The sequence below is a fragment of the Dendroctonus ponderosae genome, unplaced genomic scaffold (assembly GCF_020466585.1).
Source record: "Dendroctonus ponderosae isolate FM_Combo_2020 unplaced genomic scaffold, Dpon_F_20191213v2 Dpon_F_20191213_5, whole genome shotgun sequence".
In the NCBI taxonomy this organism is placed as follows: Eukaryota; Metazoa; Arthropoda; class Insecta; order Coleoptera; family Curculionidae; genus Dendroctonus; species Dendroctonus ponderosae.
Window position 1 is genome coordinate 9,833,331 of NW_026018715.1, and position 16,175 is coordinate 9,849,505.

A 16,175-nucleotide genomic window follows, 5' to 3' on the forward strand; every position below is an offset into this window, starting at 1 on the left:
GATCATGAATCACGTTCTCGATGCGACAAATCTGATTTTTCTTCGTTAATCTGAGCCCCTAATCAAAAAAGTTGATTAATAATGTATAGTTTATTGTTTACAAGAAATGAAACAATTGCTTCTCATATTAATTAAAACTGAACGATGAATTGGTTATCTCGCTTTATGTGTTCGGGGTGCTAATGTGGCTATTAACTTAAGTACAGTTAAATTTTGCACGTCTATTTGAAAATACCAATATCTAGTTCGCAGCCAGCAACATGTACTCTACTATGGTGATTCCATTTGATTTAAAAGGAAAAGTGGCAATTGTTACTGGTGGTGCAGATGGTCTAGGGTTCCAATTTGCCTTAGAACTACTGAAGAAAGAAGCCAAGGCTAGACGGACATTAGGTTTTGATTGATTTGAAAAGGCCTTTCTATGAGAGTTTTGAGTTGAATTTTGGTAACTAAAAAAAGTACTATTCTAGTCCGTTGTTATAGCAGATATATCTGAGAATATTGGGAGGAAAGCAGTGGTACAACTTAACAGCGAATTTGGACCTAACAAGGCCGTTTTTGTTAAAACTGATGTTACAGATTACAATTAATTTGAGAGTACGTAAAAACCGATTGACGATATGCAAAGTTGTGATTAATTTCCTTCGCAATCAACCATCCAGTTATAGGTTGGGAGTCGCTTTATCTAATAAAGTTTTTTAGACGTATTTAAGAAGACGATCAGCGTGTTTCATAATGTCGATATTTTAATTAATAATGCTGGAATATACAACGATTTCCTATGGCAAAAAGAAATAGCTATCAATTTGGTAAGTGTTAATCTTTGCTTAGTTTATATATAGTATAAACCCTAGAAACATTCTAAGCATTAGGATGTTTGGTACAGGATTAGGACACATTCGTGGATGAGGCTGAAACTGTTTATCAGTTTATAATGCCAAACAGATTTACTGAAGTTAAAGCGTTTCTTAAGTGACTGAAAGTTTGGGTTGAAATATTTTTAATGTTTTGTTTTTTGCATCCGTAAGCCGAAATATTTTAGATTTATCAGCAAAAAATCGTTCTTTATCTCGATTCTAGCAGAATAAGAGCAACGTTATATTGCGATAGATATTTTGCAGTCTGAATTTTTGAGTATGTATATAGCAAAAAATGAGCTCATTGACTTTGTTTTTGCTTATGATTGATCCAGTCGCGCTCATTTACCTTGTAGGCCTCCATAAAATTCCACTCAGCATCCTTCAGTAGGCGTAATTGAGCCGGATAAGAAAAAGCGATCAAATTTTATTACCTACTGCTGGTTATTTAACTGAAATGAAAATAGCCACACTTTCATTTTATTAATAAAAAATACCAATTGCGCACACTCAGTAATAATTTAAACCATAATCTTAACGTGCGAGGACTTTCTAATCGGGAATTTTAATTTGTTGTAAACAGTTCGCTTCAATCCCTTTTGAAAGTCACATCGCTTTTTACATACGTTGTCGAGCACTTGTGGAGCCAAAATGAGCATCTTTGAAATAGCCGATAAAGTGGCCATTATTACAGGCGGAGCGTCCGGATTGGGACTGAAATATGCTTTGGAATTGTTGAAAAAAAACGCCAAGGTAAACGAGAATCCTTAGTTGGTTTTTATGATCCAATTAGAAATTTTTCTAAATAATTTCAAATCTAATTGTAGCTGAAAATGTTGTTTGCAATGTTGTGCTTTTTGAAATTATAGGCCGTTGTCCTAGCCGATATATCTCCGGAGCTTGGAAGCAAAGCTTTGCAACAAATTGAAAAGGAATTTGGCAAAAATAAGGCTATTTTTATAAAAACAGATGTCACGAGCTATGCACAATTTGAAGGTAATTTAGCTCCTTTTCATCATACAATAATAATAAACGCTGACATAAAGGCATGCGATAATGAGTGGTTAAAGAAGTTATATTAGAGATGCCCTTCAAGCCCTTTAATCAATATACAGAAAGAGCAATTTCCTAGACAAGATCCCAAGTATATATGGATGCCGAGAGAATATTTGAGTTTAGAAAACGTTGAGATTACGACGGGTTTGGTTTAAATATTTTGTTTTTCTGCACTTGTTTTATCAATTCCATGTCATTCGGTAAACAGATGCTCAATTAAGATCAAAGTCAAATGTGTTTCACAAAGTCAGCCAGCTACAGCAAAATATTTACGAAAAGTCCAAATTTGTAAAATTCAATTTTAAGGTTTAATTTAAATCTTGACGTTTTTCTGTTTTTGTCTAATTTAAGCCAATGCTTAAAAGCACAATTTATCAAGATCAAATCTGAGCATGCTTGACACTAATCGTCGATCGCCGAAAATTACTTAAGAAGAATTTATTTTTCAAAAAGTTTTTAATTCTTTAAAGCGTTTCAGAAGTTTCACTGAGATAAATTTGGTGTCTCCTTTATCATTTTTTACTTCGGGTTTCATTTCCATATTTTGCTTCCGTCCATTTCAAGTCACTGAATAAAAGCATACTGCATCAAGATCAAAGCTGACCATGAATCATACTGATACTGAATGGAAGCAAAGTCTTCAAGAATATTTCATCTTTTTTTGAATTTCCTTGTTTTAGAAAACCTTTCAGAAGCTTCAGTGAGATTAATTTAGTATCTCCTTTATCATTTCAAACTTCAGGTTTAGTTTAACTATGTTACCTTTCCTGGACTTCTTCGTCATTTGGTCGATGAAAGCAAATTCTTCAAGAAGTTTACCATTATAGAAAACGTTTCAGAAGTTTCAGTGAGATCAATTTAGTATCAACTGAATACGTTTCACAATGACAGTAAATCACAGCAAATTATTGAAGATTGTATTTTTTCAAAAGGTTCCTAATTTTCGGAAACGTTTCAGAAGTTTCACTCACATGAAGTTCTTGTCTTCTTCACCTTCTAAAGGTGGGATTAGTTTACATATTTTCCTTTTTCTGGATTTCCTTCATCCATTTCAAGTCATTGATTGCAGATGATTGGATGCATACTCTATTAAAATCAAGGCAGAATACTGTTCACACAGATAGTCAACACAGCAAATTACTTAAGAGAATTCAAAATTTGTAAGGCGAGGGAGAATTGGTGCCGCGTTTGTCACTGTAACTTCAGGTTCAATTTAAATGTTTTGTTTTTCCTGGACTTCTTTCGTCAAATTTGAACAATGCTTAAAAGGATAGACAATGCTAACAAGGTCAATCACAAATTCCTCAAGAATATTCTCTAATACGTAGAACAACCGATAAACTTTCTGAATTCGGAACTGAGTTGTTTTTTTTTCATTTATAAAGCACTTTTGTAAGTATTGTACTCTTTCGAGGTGTGTTTTCTAGTGCAACTTTGGCCTCGCATTAAATCACTTGATTGCGTCGAGTTTCAACAAATGATCAAACGTAGATCAAGATCAAAGTTCACGTCGTTTCACACTGATATTCAATTAGAGACCCGCGAGTACCCTGATATTACTAGTTTTTTCACGTTTTAATGATAAATAATGGCGAAACTATCAACATTTCAGCTGTGTTTAAGGAGACAATAAAAACGTTTAAAAATGTGGACATTTTAATAAACAATGCTGGAATAATGGATGATTCAGTGTGGGAAAAGGAAATTGCCATAAATGTGGTGAGTATTGGAATTTATAAATATATTCCAATATACATATATTTTAGATTGGGTTCCAAAGTATAAAATGAAAAGTAAACTGCACAAGCTCTTTTATTAACTAACATTATTTAAATGAGAAAGTATCGACAGTGTGCAAATAATCCCAGCAAATTAATTAATTTACAACGGTTTATTTTAGAATGGTACAATAATTGGAATTCTTCTGGGATTGGAAAACTACATACAAAGATACAAATCCGGAAGCGAAGGGCTCATTCTGAATGTATCGTCTATTGCCGGAATAGCGCCATTCGCATTTGTGCCAATTTACGCTGGAACTAAGTTTGCTGTTTACGGTCTAACTATATCATGGGGTTTACCAGCTCATTACGAAAGAACCAAAGTTAGAGTGGTAGGCGTGTGTCCAGGATCGACAGTTACGCCGTTAATAACGGACCTACCAAACAGAAATTTGGGGCCTGCCTACGAGAAACTAAGACCGATAGAATGCGGCTTGGTGGTAAATCAAGGGTAAGCTACTAAACCGGCAAAAGGTTTCTAAAAATCTGGAATATATTTTTGATTTTAGCCCTGAGGAAGCGGCTGTTCAAGTAATGTCGGTTATTGAAAGAGCTCCTTCGGGAACCATGTGGGTGGTTGAAGGAGGCAAAGCACCCTTCAAGTTTCAATTACCCGACCGATTGGTAGGACCGAAAACATTTCTTCCGTAACAACCTTTACAGGATATAATGTTTACAATCACATTTATTGTACGTTTCATTAATAAACTGGGGTTTGCTTCAGATTTTTAACTTGTAATGTAGAATTGTGACGTGAATTAAACTGTAATGCTGTTTATTGAAGAATTTTATAATTATTCTTTGGTTAAATGTCACTTACTATGACTCCATGAAGGCAGAAGTATGTGGTTTCAAATATAGCCTAAAGGCCCAAGAAGCTCAACAGTTTCATTGTATCTGTTTCAAAGAACACAACTTTGCTGTGGTTTACAATTTGGCATACAATTTATTTGGATTTCCTACACATTTCGTTCCGATAGGATTCAGTTGATTGAAATCAGCAACTTTTCTGAGACAAAAACTAGAAGAGTCCGCCAATTCCAATAGTGGATAGAACCATAGATGAATGTTTTTAAATCAAACTAGCAGAGCATTTGGACGAGAATTAATCTCAACGAGTCGGAACCGAATGGTTTTTGATATGCCACAAGCAGAATTCAAAGAATCCAAAGTGCCAGAATCGCACTTAATTTATCTACGTCAAAGCTGGCTAAGCCTTTTCTGGATGGCCGATGGTAATAAAAGGATCTGCTTTATGAAACCATTCTTCATAGAAACTGATTTATTACCGGTCTGACCTTTCCCAGGATATAATACTTCACGTTTGACAAAGTTAAGCATTTAGAAGCGAAAAATTCTTGTACAAAGGAAAGCGAACGGGGCGAATGGTATATAAGTGTCCCCTTTTATTAGAGGACGCTTCAGGTCTTTTTCGGCTCTTTATTTCGCAATATCGCATTTAATGTGGCGTGTTTAGGCCGCAACTTATTAGTACGCATCCGTAACTATTGCGCAATCCTATGCCGAATCCCTGGGATCATCGTAAAGTCTGGAGTTTTTATTTTTTGTTGAATGCAATGAAAAATAAAGCACTTGACGAAGATGGAATATTTAAGATTACTGAACTCAGCAATCCAAAAATGCTTTAAGCTATTTATATACATAACAAATTACAAAATAAATAATTTTATTAATCACTCGCTGTGTCTTTGGCTTGTCTTCTTTCTCAACCTCATGGGGATTGAAAACATAGGGAATATTCTTGAAATAGTACTTACTCTTATAATTCCTTCATCCTCTACTGACATAAACCTGAAACAACAAAAAATATATTATTTTCTGCTAAGTTGATAGTGTTAATTCTCCAAATATGCCATTTCTAATCTAGATTGATTAAATTGCAACATTTTAGGAACATATTTACTCCAATCAATCTACATTTACGGGATAGGTAATAAACATCATTCCCTTCACTGGAAACATTTCAATTCTCTTTAGAGATTCATGCTTTTCTGGAAAATATGTTCTTAAAGGTTCAAAGCCACATTTAATGCTATCTAGATTAATGGACTATAATTATTAATTTTTCAAGTTTAAATAGGACAAAACAAATTACTTTGTAACATTGGCCAAAAAAGATTTTGTTTATCGTGAATATATTTTTATTATTACATAGGTATCTTATTTTAACTAATCTAAATAGTCTAATTAAATGACTTAGTTATTTAAAGTAATGAAATGCCGATGTTTTTGTATAGTTTTTACGAAGTTTACTTTTTCAATATTGAACTTGCTTATGAGTCATTTGTTAGTATCTTACCATGAAAAAGCTTACCGTCAAATGTAATAAACACTATAAAAGAATAAATAAGCAAAATTTTGTCCAGATAATGGCCCTAATTTCTGTTTAAAAAATCCTGATTGGGACTTAAGTAGACTTTAAAACTCTCTTGAGAAAAAATCGCATAGAAAAGTGAAGATTTGCATCACAAACCGACAATTTTCTTAAAATTCAATTGACAAATTAATAGGTAGAATGCGAATTAATTGCGAAAGCACAATATTAAAAGGGAATTTCCTGAGCTTTAAATTCCTGTTTCTTGAATGGATTAGTTTCAATTTGAGCATAGTACTGTGGATATACGAGGACCACATTTGTGGTAGAATCACCCAATAGAGAATCCGTTTTCAGCTACTTTGCAGGAACTAAGTTCGAATCGTGATAAGGACAAAAGGCTGGTATTAAAGGTAGAATAGCATTTTTCTAGCGATGAGGCCATTATATTTTTATTCGTTTTAAGTAGACGCAAATAATCTCACATCTAATTATCTGAAAAAATTTAATTATTTAAATCGTTCAAGCTCATTTTACATAATAGATTTGTGACCCGCAGCAATTCAATGTACCGATACGCAATCCACATGTGCTAATACGCTGATAATTTGGTTATCTATTACATAAAACAAATAATTACAATTAGAAAATCTCGTAAATTCATTTTTTTATAACATATATGAAGAAACAACCAAATAAGAAATTATTAATGTTTTCGCAGAATTACTGTCTGTACTGACGTATTTAAACAGCCGATAAGCTCAATCGCAAAAATGTTTGTAATTATCGACGAAATATTGGGCCAGAATATGGGCAAAAGACGTGGCGGTAAATCTGCTGACTAATAACAAATCCAATGAAGAGGGATTTTTTTAAATTCCATTTTAAACTTCTCTTTTTCTCAGACTATGAAGTCTTTTTTACCGATTTAAAATATCCGTTGAAGTTTTCTGGGATTTTAAGACTGTTGCCTCATAATGCTCACCTTCGATAATGTTCATCGCAGATGTAAACGAAACGTTAGGAAGCAATTTCAATGGCCTGGCCCATGGCTTATAGGTCGTGAAAACTTTGCTCCGTTCCTTCTGCTGTAAATTTAAATGCATCCATCATTGGAATGCTACAGAGGTTTCTTAGGAGTAAACTACCAATAATTTAAGTGGTTTCAGCCTTTAAAATTTTGTCTGGAGATAAATGAGTCTGAGAGTTTTAGATGTTGTTGAATTATCTGCAAATGCTTTCGCACCAGTTTATGCAGCCTTCAACTTTGCAATTCATGGTTTGACTAACCATGTGGTTTACCCGCTCATTACAAAAGAACCAAAGTTTGAATAATGGGAGTTTGACCAGGATGACCTCCTGATCTCCAAAAACTTAGGTTTAGAGAACCAGAGGCGAAGATGTAAATTATGGGAAGAGGAATGGCAAAGGCGAGCTCAAACGCGTTAAAATTTTTGTTTCAATGGTATTTTGCAACACTGAAGAAACTGCATTTTCGAGACTCGTAATGACTGTTCCTTCTCCTTCCACCATATCTGAAAAAGTTCACAATTTTCACAAAAATACCTCGTAATTTCGAGTTCTTTCAGGTATTCAATAGGAATAAATTGCGAAAGCTGGACTAAACAGATAAAAGCATGAAAGTAATTGAAATAAGCCAATTTCAGTAAAGATGAGATATTTACGACTGAGGACGAAGAAAACGGCACAACTGAAACTGGTTTGTGTTAGTTTTAGATTACAAATATTGTGTGTTATCTCTGTAAAAAATTAAGTTTGTTTTCATTTAATCCCAGTAAATTTTTAAATCTTAGAGGCCAGCCTATGCCAGATAGCCTGGAAAATTGTGGCAAAACCTATTACATGTTTAATGAACAATAGTAATTTTATTCGGGTAACAATTTACAATAATCCTGGTGCATTGGCTTTTTGAGTCCCGCAGCTTTAATCGTATTAACAGCACGAGCTGATTTTTCACCAATGATTTACAAACGATCAAGATTAACTGCAAGTGCAAAGTTTCGATGATAACTTTCCTCTTGACGTGATCAATGCTTTTCAATGGTTGTAAACAAGTGTGTCAAAATAATGCAGCTTTGATTGGCTAAAACAAGCGTTGCAAAATGCTTTTAGCTGCACACGTATGATTTTTCATTTCTTTACATCTTTGATGGAAAAACTGCGATTCGAACTGCTACTGATAAACGCTTGAACCCAATTAATCAATGATTAATGCCGGATTCCCCAATATAAACTTTTATTAAGGAACAAATAAATTAAAAAAAGGCGTTATTTAAAAAATCAACCTGAAAAACCCGTCCCTATTTACAGGCCAACGGTTTCAAATGGATCGTGTCATGGGAACATGGAAATTGTTCACGTAATGAATTATTTAAACTTTAAAAGTTCCTATTACTGATTCAACTGTATGCTGACGTTTTTCCAGCCGCAACAAGTTGTACATATGTTTTTTTAGAAATTTTCACTGAACCGAACGCCCTTTTTGCCCCAGTTGAACCGAACTTGGCGTTGCTTGGTTTGTCGATTTTACCGTTAAATTATTAAACTGGTGGATTTGGAAATAAACATTACAATTCCAGCTTTTGGTCATGTTAGCTTATTTAATTAATTATTCATCAATTAGTTTGCTAATTAAAACTCTTAAATTCTGGTTGTATTTTGGTTTTTGGATATTCACCTCCTCCACTTTCATTTGCTGCCTTTATATTTTACTCTCTGCCTAACAGAAAGTTTTTAGGAAGTGGGAAAAGTGAGTGTCGATAACATGGGGGTGTAATAATATTATACAACCTATTCACTATTTGCGATATAATTTTTTTCCAATAAGATAAAACGTGCTAACTGGGGTTGGTGGTGGTATAAATATTCCGCGTATGTTGAATGGTGGATGGATGGATGAAAATGGAACTTTAATTGCTCCTTATTGAACTAAACATAAAAAGACCGTAGTATGCCTATTAAAAAATATTTGTAGTAAATGTGACAATTATTAGCTCCGGTTTCCTCTAAATAAAAGAACAATGACCCTGTAAGAATGAATTGCATATGCCAGGAATTGTCAAAATATTTACTCTCGTTCAAGTTCCTATTTAAATTTTAGCTTAAAAGTGCTTATCTGGTAAACTACTTTCATTGTTTTTCGGGTTATCTATTTCACAGATTCGTTTCTTGGAAATGGCAATGAAGTTACGCACAAAATACGTAAATTTTTCATTCCGCATCTACTCTACAAATAAAATGGTTTCTTTCAATATAAAAGGAAAAGTTGCTATTGTTACGGGCGGTGCATCTGGACTGGGCTTTTAATGTGCTCTTCAGTTGTTAAAGAGGCAAGCTAAGGTATGAGTTAACTCAATGAAAAATGTGTTTTCTTGTGAAAATTGCTGCAAAAGCGCAAACCAATCCAGAGTTAAAATAATTTAAAATTCAATACCTTATACAGGTTTTCAGTAAAGTTTACAGACAAAAATACCATTTCAGGGCGTTGTTCTAGCAGATGTATCGCCTGAACTTGGAAGTCAAGCAGTTGAGAAGCTTGAGAGCGAGTTTGGTCCCCAGAAGGTTATTTTTGTCAAAATATGTAACTAACTAAAATATATAAATATGTGATTATAAAGAATTGGAGGGTATGCATCACGACACTTGAGCAGATTTGCGAAATGAATTATCGTTGAAATTATAATTAAATTATTTAAAGTCACGCGCCCAAACTTTGCTTATAAACGCACTGAAAACAGACTTTTATTGTCATTATCAAATAATTTTATTTATCAGCATATTCGCGAATGTCGACATTTTAATAAACAAAGCAAGAATATTGAATGATTCAATTTGGCGGCAAGAAATTTCCATTAATTTGGTGAGTATAATCATGATCACGTATTATTTTAAACTAATTTTGAAAAATGCGTTTTTAACGAGACCTACATATTTAAAGAGCCAAGTCGTTTCCTATCAAAAAAACTGTACAAACATTAGATTAGATATCTTTGCTTTAGAATGGAACAATTCATGGCGTTATCTTGGGCTTGGATAATTACATTAAGAACTTCAAGTCAGGAGATGAAGGCCTGATAGTAAATATATCATCTCTAGCTGGAATAGCTCCGATAGCTCTAATGCCATCCGATGTATCTACCAAATTTGCAGTCCATGGTTTAACATTGCCTTGGGGTGCATCCGAACATTACGATCGAACAAAAGTGTGTACAAGTTGGAGTTTGTCCAGGAATTACAATAACTCCTCTAATAACAGAAGTTTCGAACAAAAGTTACAAACCGGAATACGAGCAACTGCGTGGCTCACCGGCTGATTCCCCTGTACAAAAGTACGTATAAATGACAGGTTTGTTTTGTAAAAGTCTGAGTTGAATTTTAGTCCTGAAGTTGTGGCTCCGCATGTGATCACAGTCATCGAAAAGGCTCCATCGGGAACTATGTGGGTAGTTGAAGGCGGAGAACCACCCTATGAGTTCAAACTACCCGATCGATTTACTCAGCCGAAAATATTCCTTTATTACGCCCAGATTTAAAACTCGCAAAGTTATTTTGTTCCTTTCAGTGGACGTAGATAATAAACATGTAAATAAAAATAATTGTTTTTGTCGCAGAAGAACAAACCGCATTTTGCGGTGTTTGAATCCAATCTGCTGTTTGATTAAGTGCACATGTCAAACCATTTAACGCAAGGCAAATCCAAAGACAAACTGCGCGCAGATTAACTAGGAAAATAAAACAATCAGAAGGAAAACACCTTGCTTTCAACAACTAGTTAATTCTTGGTAATTCCTTCGAAAGCACATTGCAAATAATTATCATTGTTTTGTCATATTAAATGTAAATAATGAAGAATACGAAAAAAAAACAGAATGATTGACAATATATATTTAATTTCAGATCTAGATTCAGCATATCAAAATTACTACAGTACCTAAAATTTACGTTTTGAAGTTCAACCGTTTAGAAGTAATTTGCAAAAAACCCTACTACTGGGCCCCTCTTCAAGAAGGCGTAGCTCCGTTAGAGAGCATTTTTCGATATATGTTCATTTGAAAAATTAACATTAATTTTGAGAGCCGATTTCACTGTTTCAGTTTGGCCACACCTAATTTGGGGACACCCTGTATATCTGATATCGTTAATCTCGTAATGTTTCTTGAGGCTTCATTGACCTTCCCAGTTTCCTCGCTAGATTGAGTATTATTGGTGCTCAGTCAACCACGAGTACTCAGCCAGTATGGTATCTTTTAATATTAAAGGAAAAGTTGCTATTGTTACGGGTGGCGCGTCTGGACTGGGTTTACATTATGCTCTTGAACTGTTAAAGAAGCAAGCCAAGGTATGAGTGCAATTAATGGGAAAACAGCTTCTACATTATTCATATTCATATAAAACACTTATAGGCGTTTTCATTTGCAAAAAGATATGAAACACTTTATATGGAAAGATTGTTAAAAGTCGCGCGTAATATAGAATGAATCTAAGAGGTTTAAAATATATTTGCTGATTAAATTACAATTTCAGGCTGTTGTGATAGCAGACGTATCCGCCGAACTTGGACGCAAAGCTATTGAACAGTTTGAGAGAGAGTTTGGCGCAAAAAAGGCCATTTTCATCAAAGCAGATGTTACAGATTACAATCAATTTGAAAGTAAGCAAATATTTAATTGAAACTTTTTCATACGCGAAACTTTCAACATATCTAATGAATTAACGTTTTCAGATGTGTTTAAAACAACTATCAGCACGTTTCAAAATGTGGACATATTAATAAACAATGCCGGCATATTCAATGACTCAATTTGGCAACAAGAAATCGCTATTAATTTGGTGAGTAATAAAAATTTTGAAACCTCACAATTGGCAATAACAAAGTGAACTTTTTTAGAATGGCACAATAAATGGAGTTCTCTTAGGGCTGGAGAATTATATAAAAAACTTCAAATCCGGAGACGAAGGGCTGATATTAAACATATCCTCTATAGCAGCAACAGCTCCATATGGTCTAATGCCCGGCTATGTTGCAACCAAATTTGCCATACATGGCCTAACATTATCTTGGGGTGTGCTTGAACATTACAATCGCACTAAAGTGCGAGTGGTCGCAATTGCCCCAGGACTCACTGTTACTCCACTATTAACGGAATCCGCAAATAAGACTTTCGGTCCAGACTATGAGCGATTCGCCGACTTACTGACTACACTTCCTTTGCAAAGGTACGTAAAAAATTTTAGAAATCGATAGGTCAAAGCTGAATTTTTAACACGAATTTTAGTCCAGAAGACATGGCTCCGCATGTAATGACGATTCTTGAAAAGGCCCCATCTGGAACGATGTGGATACTGGAAGGAGGAGAACCACCCTATCAGTTTAAAATACCCGATCGATTCACTGCACCCAAAATATTTCTTAAATAACTCTAAATACAATAAACGCAAATCAAGCAAATGTACTTCCAAAAGTGTACAGCAACAGTGGTAAATAATGAATAAACAAATAGTTATGGCAGTTCAAGCACCACTAATCTCATTTTAATGTCCTTAACTAAATCTATGTCTAGTCTTTCTAATTAAAAGGTACAAGAAGCAAAACGCAATAACCTCAGCTATAAACATGCGGAGAATAATAGCGCAACGCAAGGATAGAAGAATGGGAAAAATTCTCTCAGAGAATGGAAAAAAGTGCAAGAGAATCGGACTGAATATCGGATCCACCACATTATATACCTCGCACTATGCAGATAACCAGGTGGTAATCGCTCAAGGCAAAAGTACATAAAGTAAAATTTGAACAAAAACCAATATCCGTGTGGGTGAAGAACCAGCAGATGACCTGGACCTAAAACATCGAAAAATAAAAAAATGATTGAGTGATTAATGCATCTGTCTGGGAATCAAACTGATGAACGTAAGCCGAACTGAGAAAGATATCAAGGAGAAAATTGGCAAATTCAAGAAACGGAGGGCCGGATACTGAAATGATTAAAGAAAAACATAACACTGGAACACAAAATAAGAATATATGATGCACACAAAGACTTAAGGCCAATGTACGGGAAGTTGAACTGATAGAACAAGTGAGAAATGACGAAATAAGAGAACCAACAAAAGAACAATGGTGGAAGATATAGACAAGCAACAATTAATATGGTACCCGCCTGTAAAGCGTATAGAGGAAAAATACTTCAAAAGAAAACGTCAAGAAAAAAGAAAAAGACAAAAAATTACAAAAGCGATGTTAGCCAGAAACCTATTAGAAGATAACTAGGAAGACATAGAAGCCTGCTAAACCGGGACCCAAAGGCAAATAACGCTATAAACGGGATTTATAAAAAAACGAGAATATTTACTTCAAAATATGACTTTAAAGCTGTCCATGTTATGGCGAGTAAATGTTGGGTGACACAATAAAAATAACTTTTACCGCATCAGACAATAACCATGATTCAAAGATAGTGAAAATGTATACATGATTATCAGGACATCAATAGAAGACATTTGCGTGGGAAAACCCATTTCGCAAAATGTTCCCTTAAGGGTTTTACGAAACTTTAAGACCGTTTTACCGAGTTTAGATTTGTTCGTACCCAATAATACTTGAGTAATTGTGCAAATGTTCTTTAAACTGTTCAAACATCGTACATTTTTCCTGCGAGCTCATTCATAGGGCTGTAGTTTCTGCAATCAGATCTTTCTCTGTTTCCACTAGCGCATCGCATACTATAAACGATAAGTTTCAGTTTAAAGTGAACAATTTCAAAGACTTTGGCCAATTCTGGCTTTAATGTATAGAGCTAATGTTGGGAACTGTTTGTAAACTTCAACCGCAACATTACCCCATAGGAAAAAGTCGATTTGTGTTATGTCAGGTGATCTAGGTGGCCATTCATTTGCTCCACCGCGCCCAATACAAGCATACAATTAAACATACATGTATGGGACCAACAAATTCAAAGGGTTCAAAAATACAACTACTTGGGCACCTGGATTACAGGAAATAACTACCAACAAGCGTCAAGAAATGCGATAGAAAAACATTCTCGGGTTTTCACAGAAACCTCACAATAGAACTAAGAGTGAGAACATTTCAACATTAATGATTGTTCTACTGTATGTTAGATCGGAAGGCTGGACGCTTAAAAAGGAGCATATAAACAAACTGCAGTCGCTTGAAATGTGGTTTTATGGAAGGATACTTAGAATATCATGGACAGAAAAAAGAACGAACATGGACATACTTCGAGAAATGGGTAAATACTCTGAAGTAATTAACACAAGAAAGGCAAGAAAATTGCAATACTTGGGGTATATAATGAGAGGACATCGACATGAAATGCCTTAGAGTGATCATGCAAGGAAAGATAAGGGGAAAAAGGAGCAATTTTCATGATTGAGAAATTCAGATTTCATGGTTGAGAAATTTGAGGAATTTCTTTGGTGGTAGATCAATAGAACTTTTCAGAGTAGCGGCAAAAAAGTAAGAATACAAATTACTTTGTAACATTGGCCAAAAAAGATTTTGTTTATCGTGAATATATTTTTATTATTACATAGGTATCTTATTTTAACTAATCTAAATAGTCTAATTAAATGACTTAGTTATTTAAAGTAATGAAATGCCGATGTTTTTGTATAGTTTTTACGAAGTTTACTTTTTCAATATTGAACTTGCTTATGAGTCATTTGTTAGTATCTTACCATGAAAAAGATTCTGCCTTATATTCAGTTCAGGAATACTTAAGAAAACCGTTCGGTGAGTTTCATTGCAAAATATGAGATCTACGAATTTTTATGACTTGGTTATCTATAGGTAGGTTCTTAGGAGGATTTATTTAAATGGTAGGCATGTTTATTGCACTGCAGCAATGCACGCAAACCTGAAGTGAATGGATTACATAGAAGTAGAGAATTGCTAAAGGTTTGAAACATCTAAACGAGAATAAAAAGTACAGGGTCACTAAGAGTATTGATGAAATAACAGCAAAACTGTGCAGCAAACTGTATTTAAAAACTGATTAAGAGTTTTTAAGCGCTTCTTCCTCCGATAATGAACAGCATTGCCTGCATAATATATTAATTGATTAAAATATTCCTTCGAAAACCCGCTTTAATGCTTTCTTGTCTTAGGAGAGTTTTTAAGTTTTTAGGACAACTTTGCAACTCCTTCTATAATATTCAACATCTGTTTAATTCGCACGCAAAATCTTTCTCCTCCAAATAGTCCGCATTATGTCTATTTCAAACAAATTTGCAGAATGTTTACTAGGATGGAAGCTAATAGGTCAAACCTGGCAATATTGGGTTTTGTGGTCGGTAAACCAAAGCGGACAAAGAGTAAATAAAGCTTTCCAAATCGCATATAAATTATGAGTTGGCTGCTACAATGGAATGTTTAATTAACTTGAAATGTGAGAAAGGGTGCGTGCTGGGGGAGGCTTTTCGATAAAGCTGTACTATCTCGCATATTCAGAGCAGTTTAAATTCGATGGGTTTAAAAAATATATTTTATGGATTTAAATTATTTCATTATGTAGCCGAAGTTGTTCTTTTTCAAGAAAATCAATTTAGAACTTCTCTAGTAAACAGGCTGAGAGGGGGCTTTGTTAGTGAGCAACTTGGACTGAAAACATAATAAAAGTTTCCCTGTTCACGTAAATTCGCTTTTAATAACTGATGTTAGTGTCTTTTTAGTGCTTTCGAAGCATTGTGCTTAAAGTCGAAGCTAAAAGTTTAATTGACTTTCAAGTAAGTTAACTGCAGAAGATAGGCGCGCTCAATATTTAGTATTTGAGTAAAATCAATATTAGCTGCTTATTCGCCCAAAATCTACTATTAAAGTTTTACTCAACTTCAAATGGGCTATTATCGGAAAGCGTTTGGGGATGGCCGTTTTATCTAGCTAAAATCGATACAATATTCCCCAATTAGTCGGCTTGTAGCGTTTCTCTTTCAGCTGCGAAACTTGCAACTGCTTTCAGCCAGAGATTCAGTGAGAATATTCTATGAATTAAGCTGCCATGCTTTCATTAAGACCTGTTTCTTCCAGTTTCACTCCCTAATTTATTCGGGGGAATGCGATAGCGTTGACCCCGCATTTGAATTTTAAATATTACAGAGAGCAACTTT

General features: G+C 34.5%; 3 protein-coding genes, 1 long non-coding RNA gene and 1 pseudogene across 4 annotated transcripts; 4 read left to right on the plus strand and 1 right to left on the minus strand.

Annotated features, from left to right (window-relative positions):
• The first annotated feature begins 272 nt into the window (after positions 1–272).
• On the plus strand, positions 273–1,502 carry LOC125504577 (15-hydroxyprostaglandin dehydrogenase [NAD(+)]-like). The gene is given in 3 exon segments (XM_048666785.1): positions 273–377; positions 471–597; positions 703–1,502. Coding segments are annotated over 3 exon segments (372 nt in total). The 3' UTR covers positions 843–1,502.
• Positions 1,432–4,472, plus strand: LOC125504497 (15-hydroxyprostaglandin dehydrogenase [NAD(+)]-like). The gene is made up of 5 exons (XM_048666608.1): positions 1,432–1,610; positions 1,727–1,853; positions 3,526–3,632; positions 3,814–4,145; positions 4,204–4,472. Exons 1-5 carry the CDS (start codon positions 1,509–1,511, stop codon positions 4,343–4,345), a joined length of 810 nt encoding a protein of 269 aa, XP_048522565.1. The 5' UTR covers positions 1,432–1,508; the 3' UTR covers positions 4,346–4,472.
• Positions 4,473–5,333: 861 nt separating this feature from the next.
• LOC125504503 lies at positions 5,334–9,150 on the minus strand. The gene is made up of 2 exons (XR_007281531.1): positions 7,015–9,150; positions 5,334–5,506 (listed from the first exon to the last, which is right to left on the minus strand). It is a non-coding gene; the product is annotated as an uncharacterized LOC125504503 (long non-coding RNA).
• Positions 9,151–9,172: 22 nt separating this feature from the next.
• LOC125504501 lies at positions 9,173–10,642 on the plus strand (annotated as a pseudogene).
• A 591-nt stretch (positions 10,643–11,233) lies between these two features.
• Positions 11,234–12,570, plus strand: LOC125504498 (15-hydroxyprostaglandin dehydrogenase [NAD(+)]-like). The gene is made up of 5 exons (XM_048666609.1): positions 11,234–11,388; positions 11,574–11,700; positions 11,773–11,879; positions 11,938–12,266; positions 12,326–12,570. The coding sequence occupies exons 1-5, from the start codon at positions 11,287–11,289 to the stop codon at positions 12,465–12,467; spliced, it is 807 nt and encodes a 268-aa protein (XP_048522566.1). The 5' UTR covers positions 11,234–11,286; the 3' UTR covers positions 12,468–12,570.
• The last annotated feature ends 3,605 nt before the right edge of the window (positions 12,571–16,175 follow it).

What these genes read in the sequence shown, in the direction of transcription:
- LOC125504497 (XM_048666608.1), top strand. Translation starts at nt 1,509, where the DNA reads ATGAGCATCTTTGAAATAGCCGATAAAGTGGCCATTATTACAGGCGGA. An exon ending in TGTTGAAAAAAAACGCCAAG is followed by an intron (nt 1,611 to 1,726) that starts GTAAACGAGAAT and finishes TTGAAATTATAG; the next exon opens with GCCGTTGTCCTAGCCGATAT. An exon ending in GAGCTATGCACAATTTGAAG is followed by an intron (nt 1,854 to 3,525) that starts GTAATTTAGCTC and finishes TCAACATTTCAG; the next exon opens with CTGTGTTTAAGGAGACAATA.
- LOC125504498 (XM_048666609.1), top strand. Translation starts at nt 11,287, where the DNA reads ATGGTATCTTTTAATATTAAAGGAAAAGTTGCTATTGTTACGGGTGGC. An exon ending in AGATTACAATCAATTTGAAA is followed by an intron (nt 11,701 to 11,772) that starts GTAAGCAAATAT and finishes TAACGTTTTCAG; the next exon opens with ATGTGTTTAAAACAACTATC. An exon ending in ACTACACTTCCTTTGCAAAG is followed by an intron (nt 12,267 to 12,325) that starts GTACGTAAAAAA and finishes CACGAATTTTAG; the next exon opens with TCCAGAAGACATGGCTCCGC.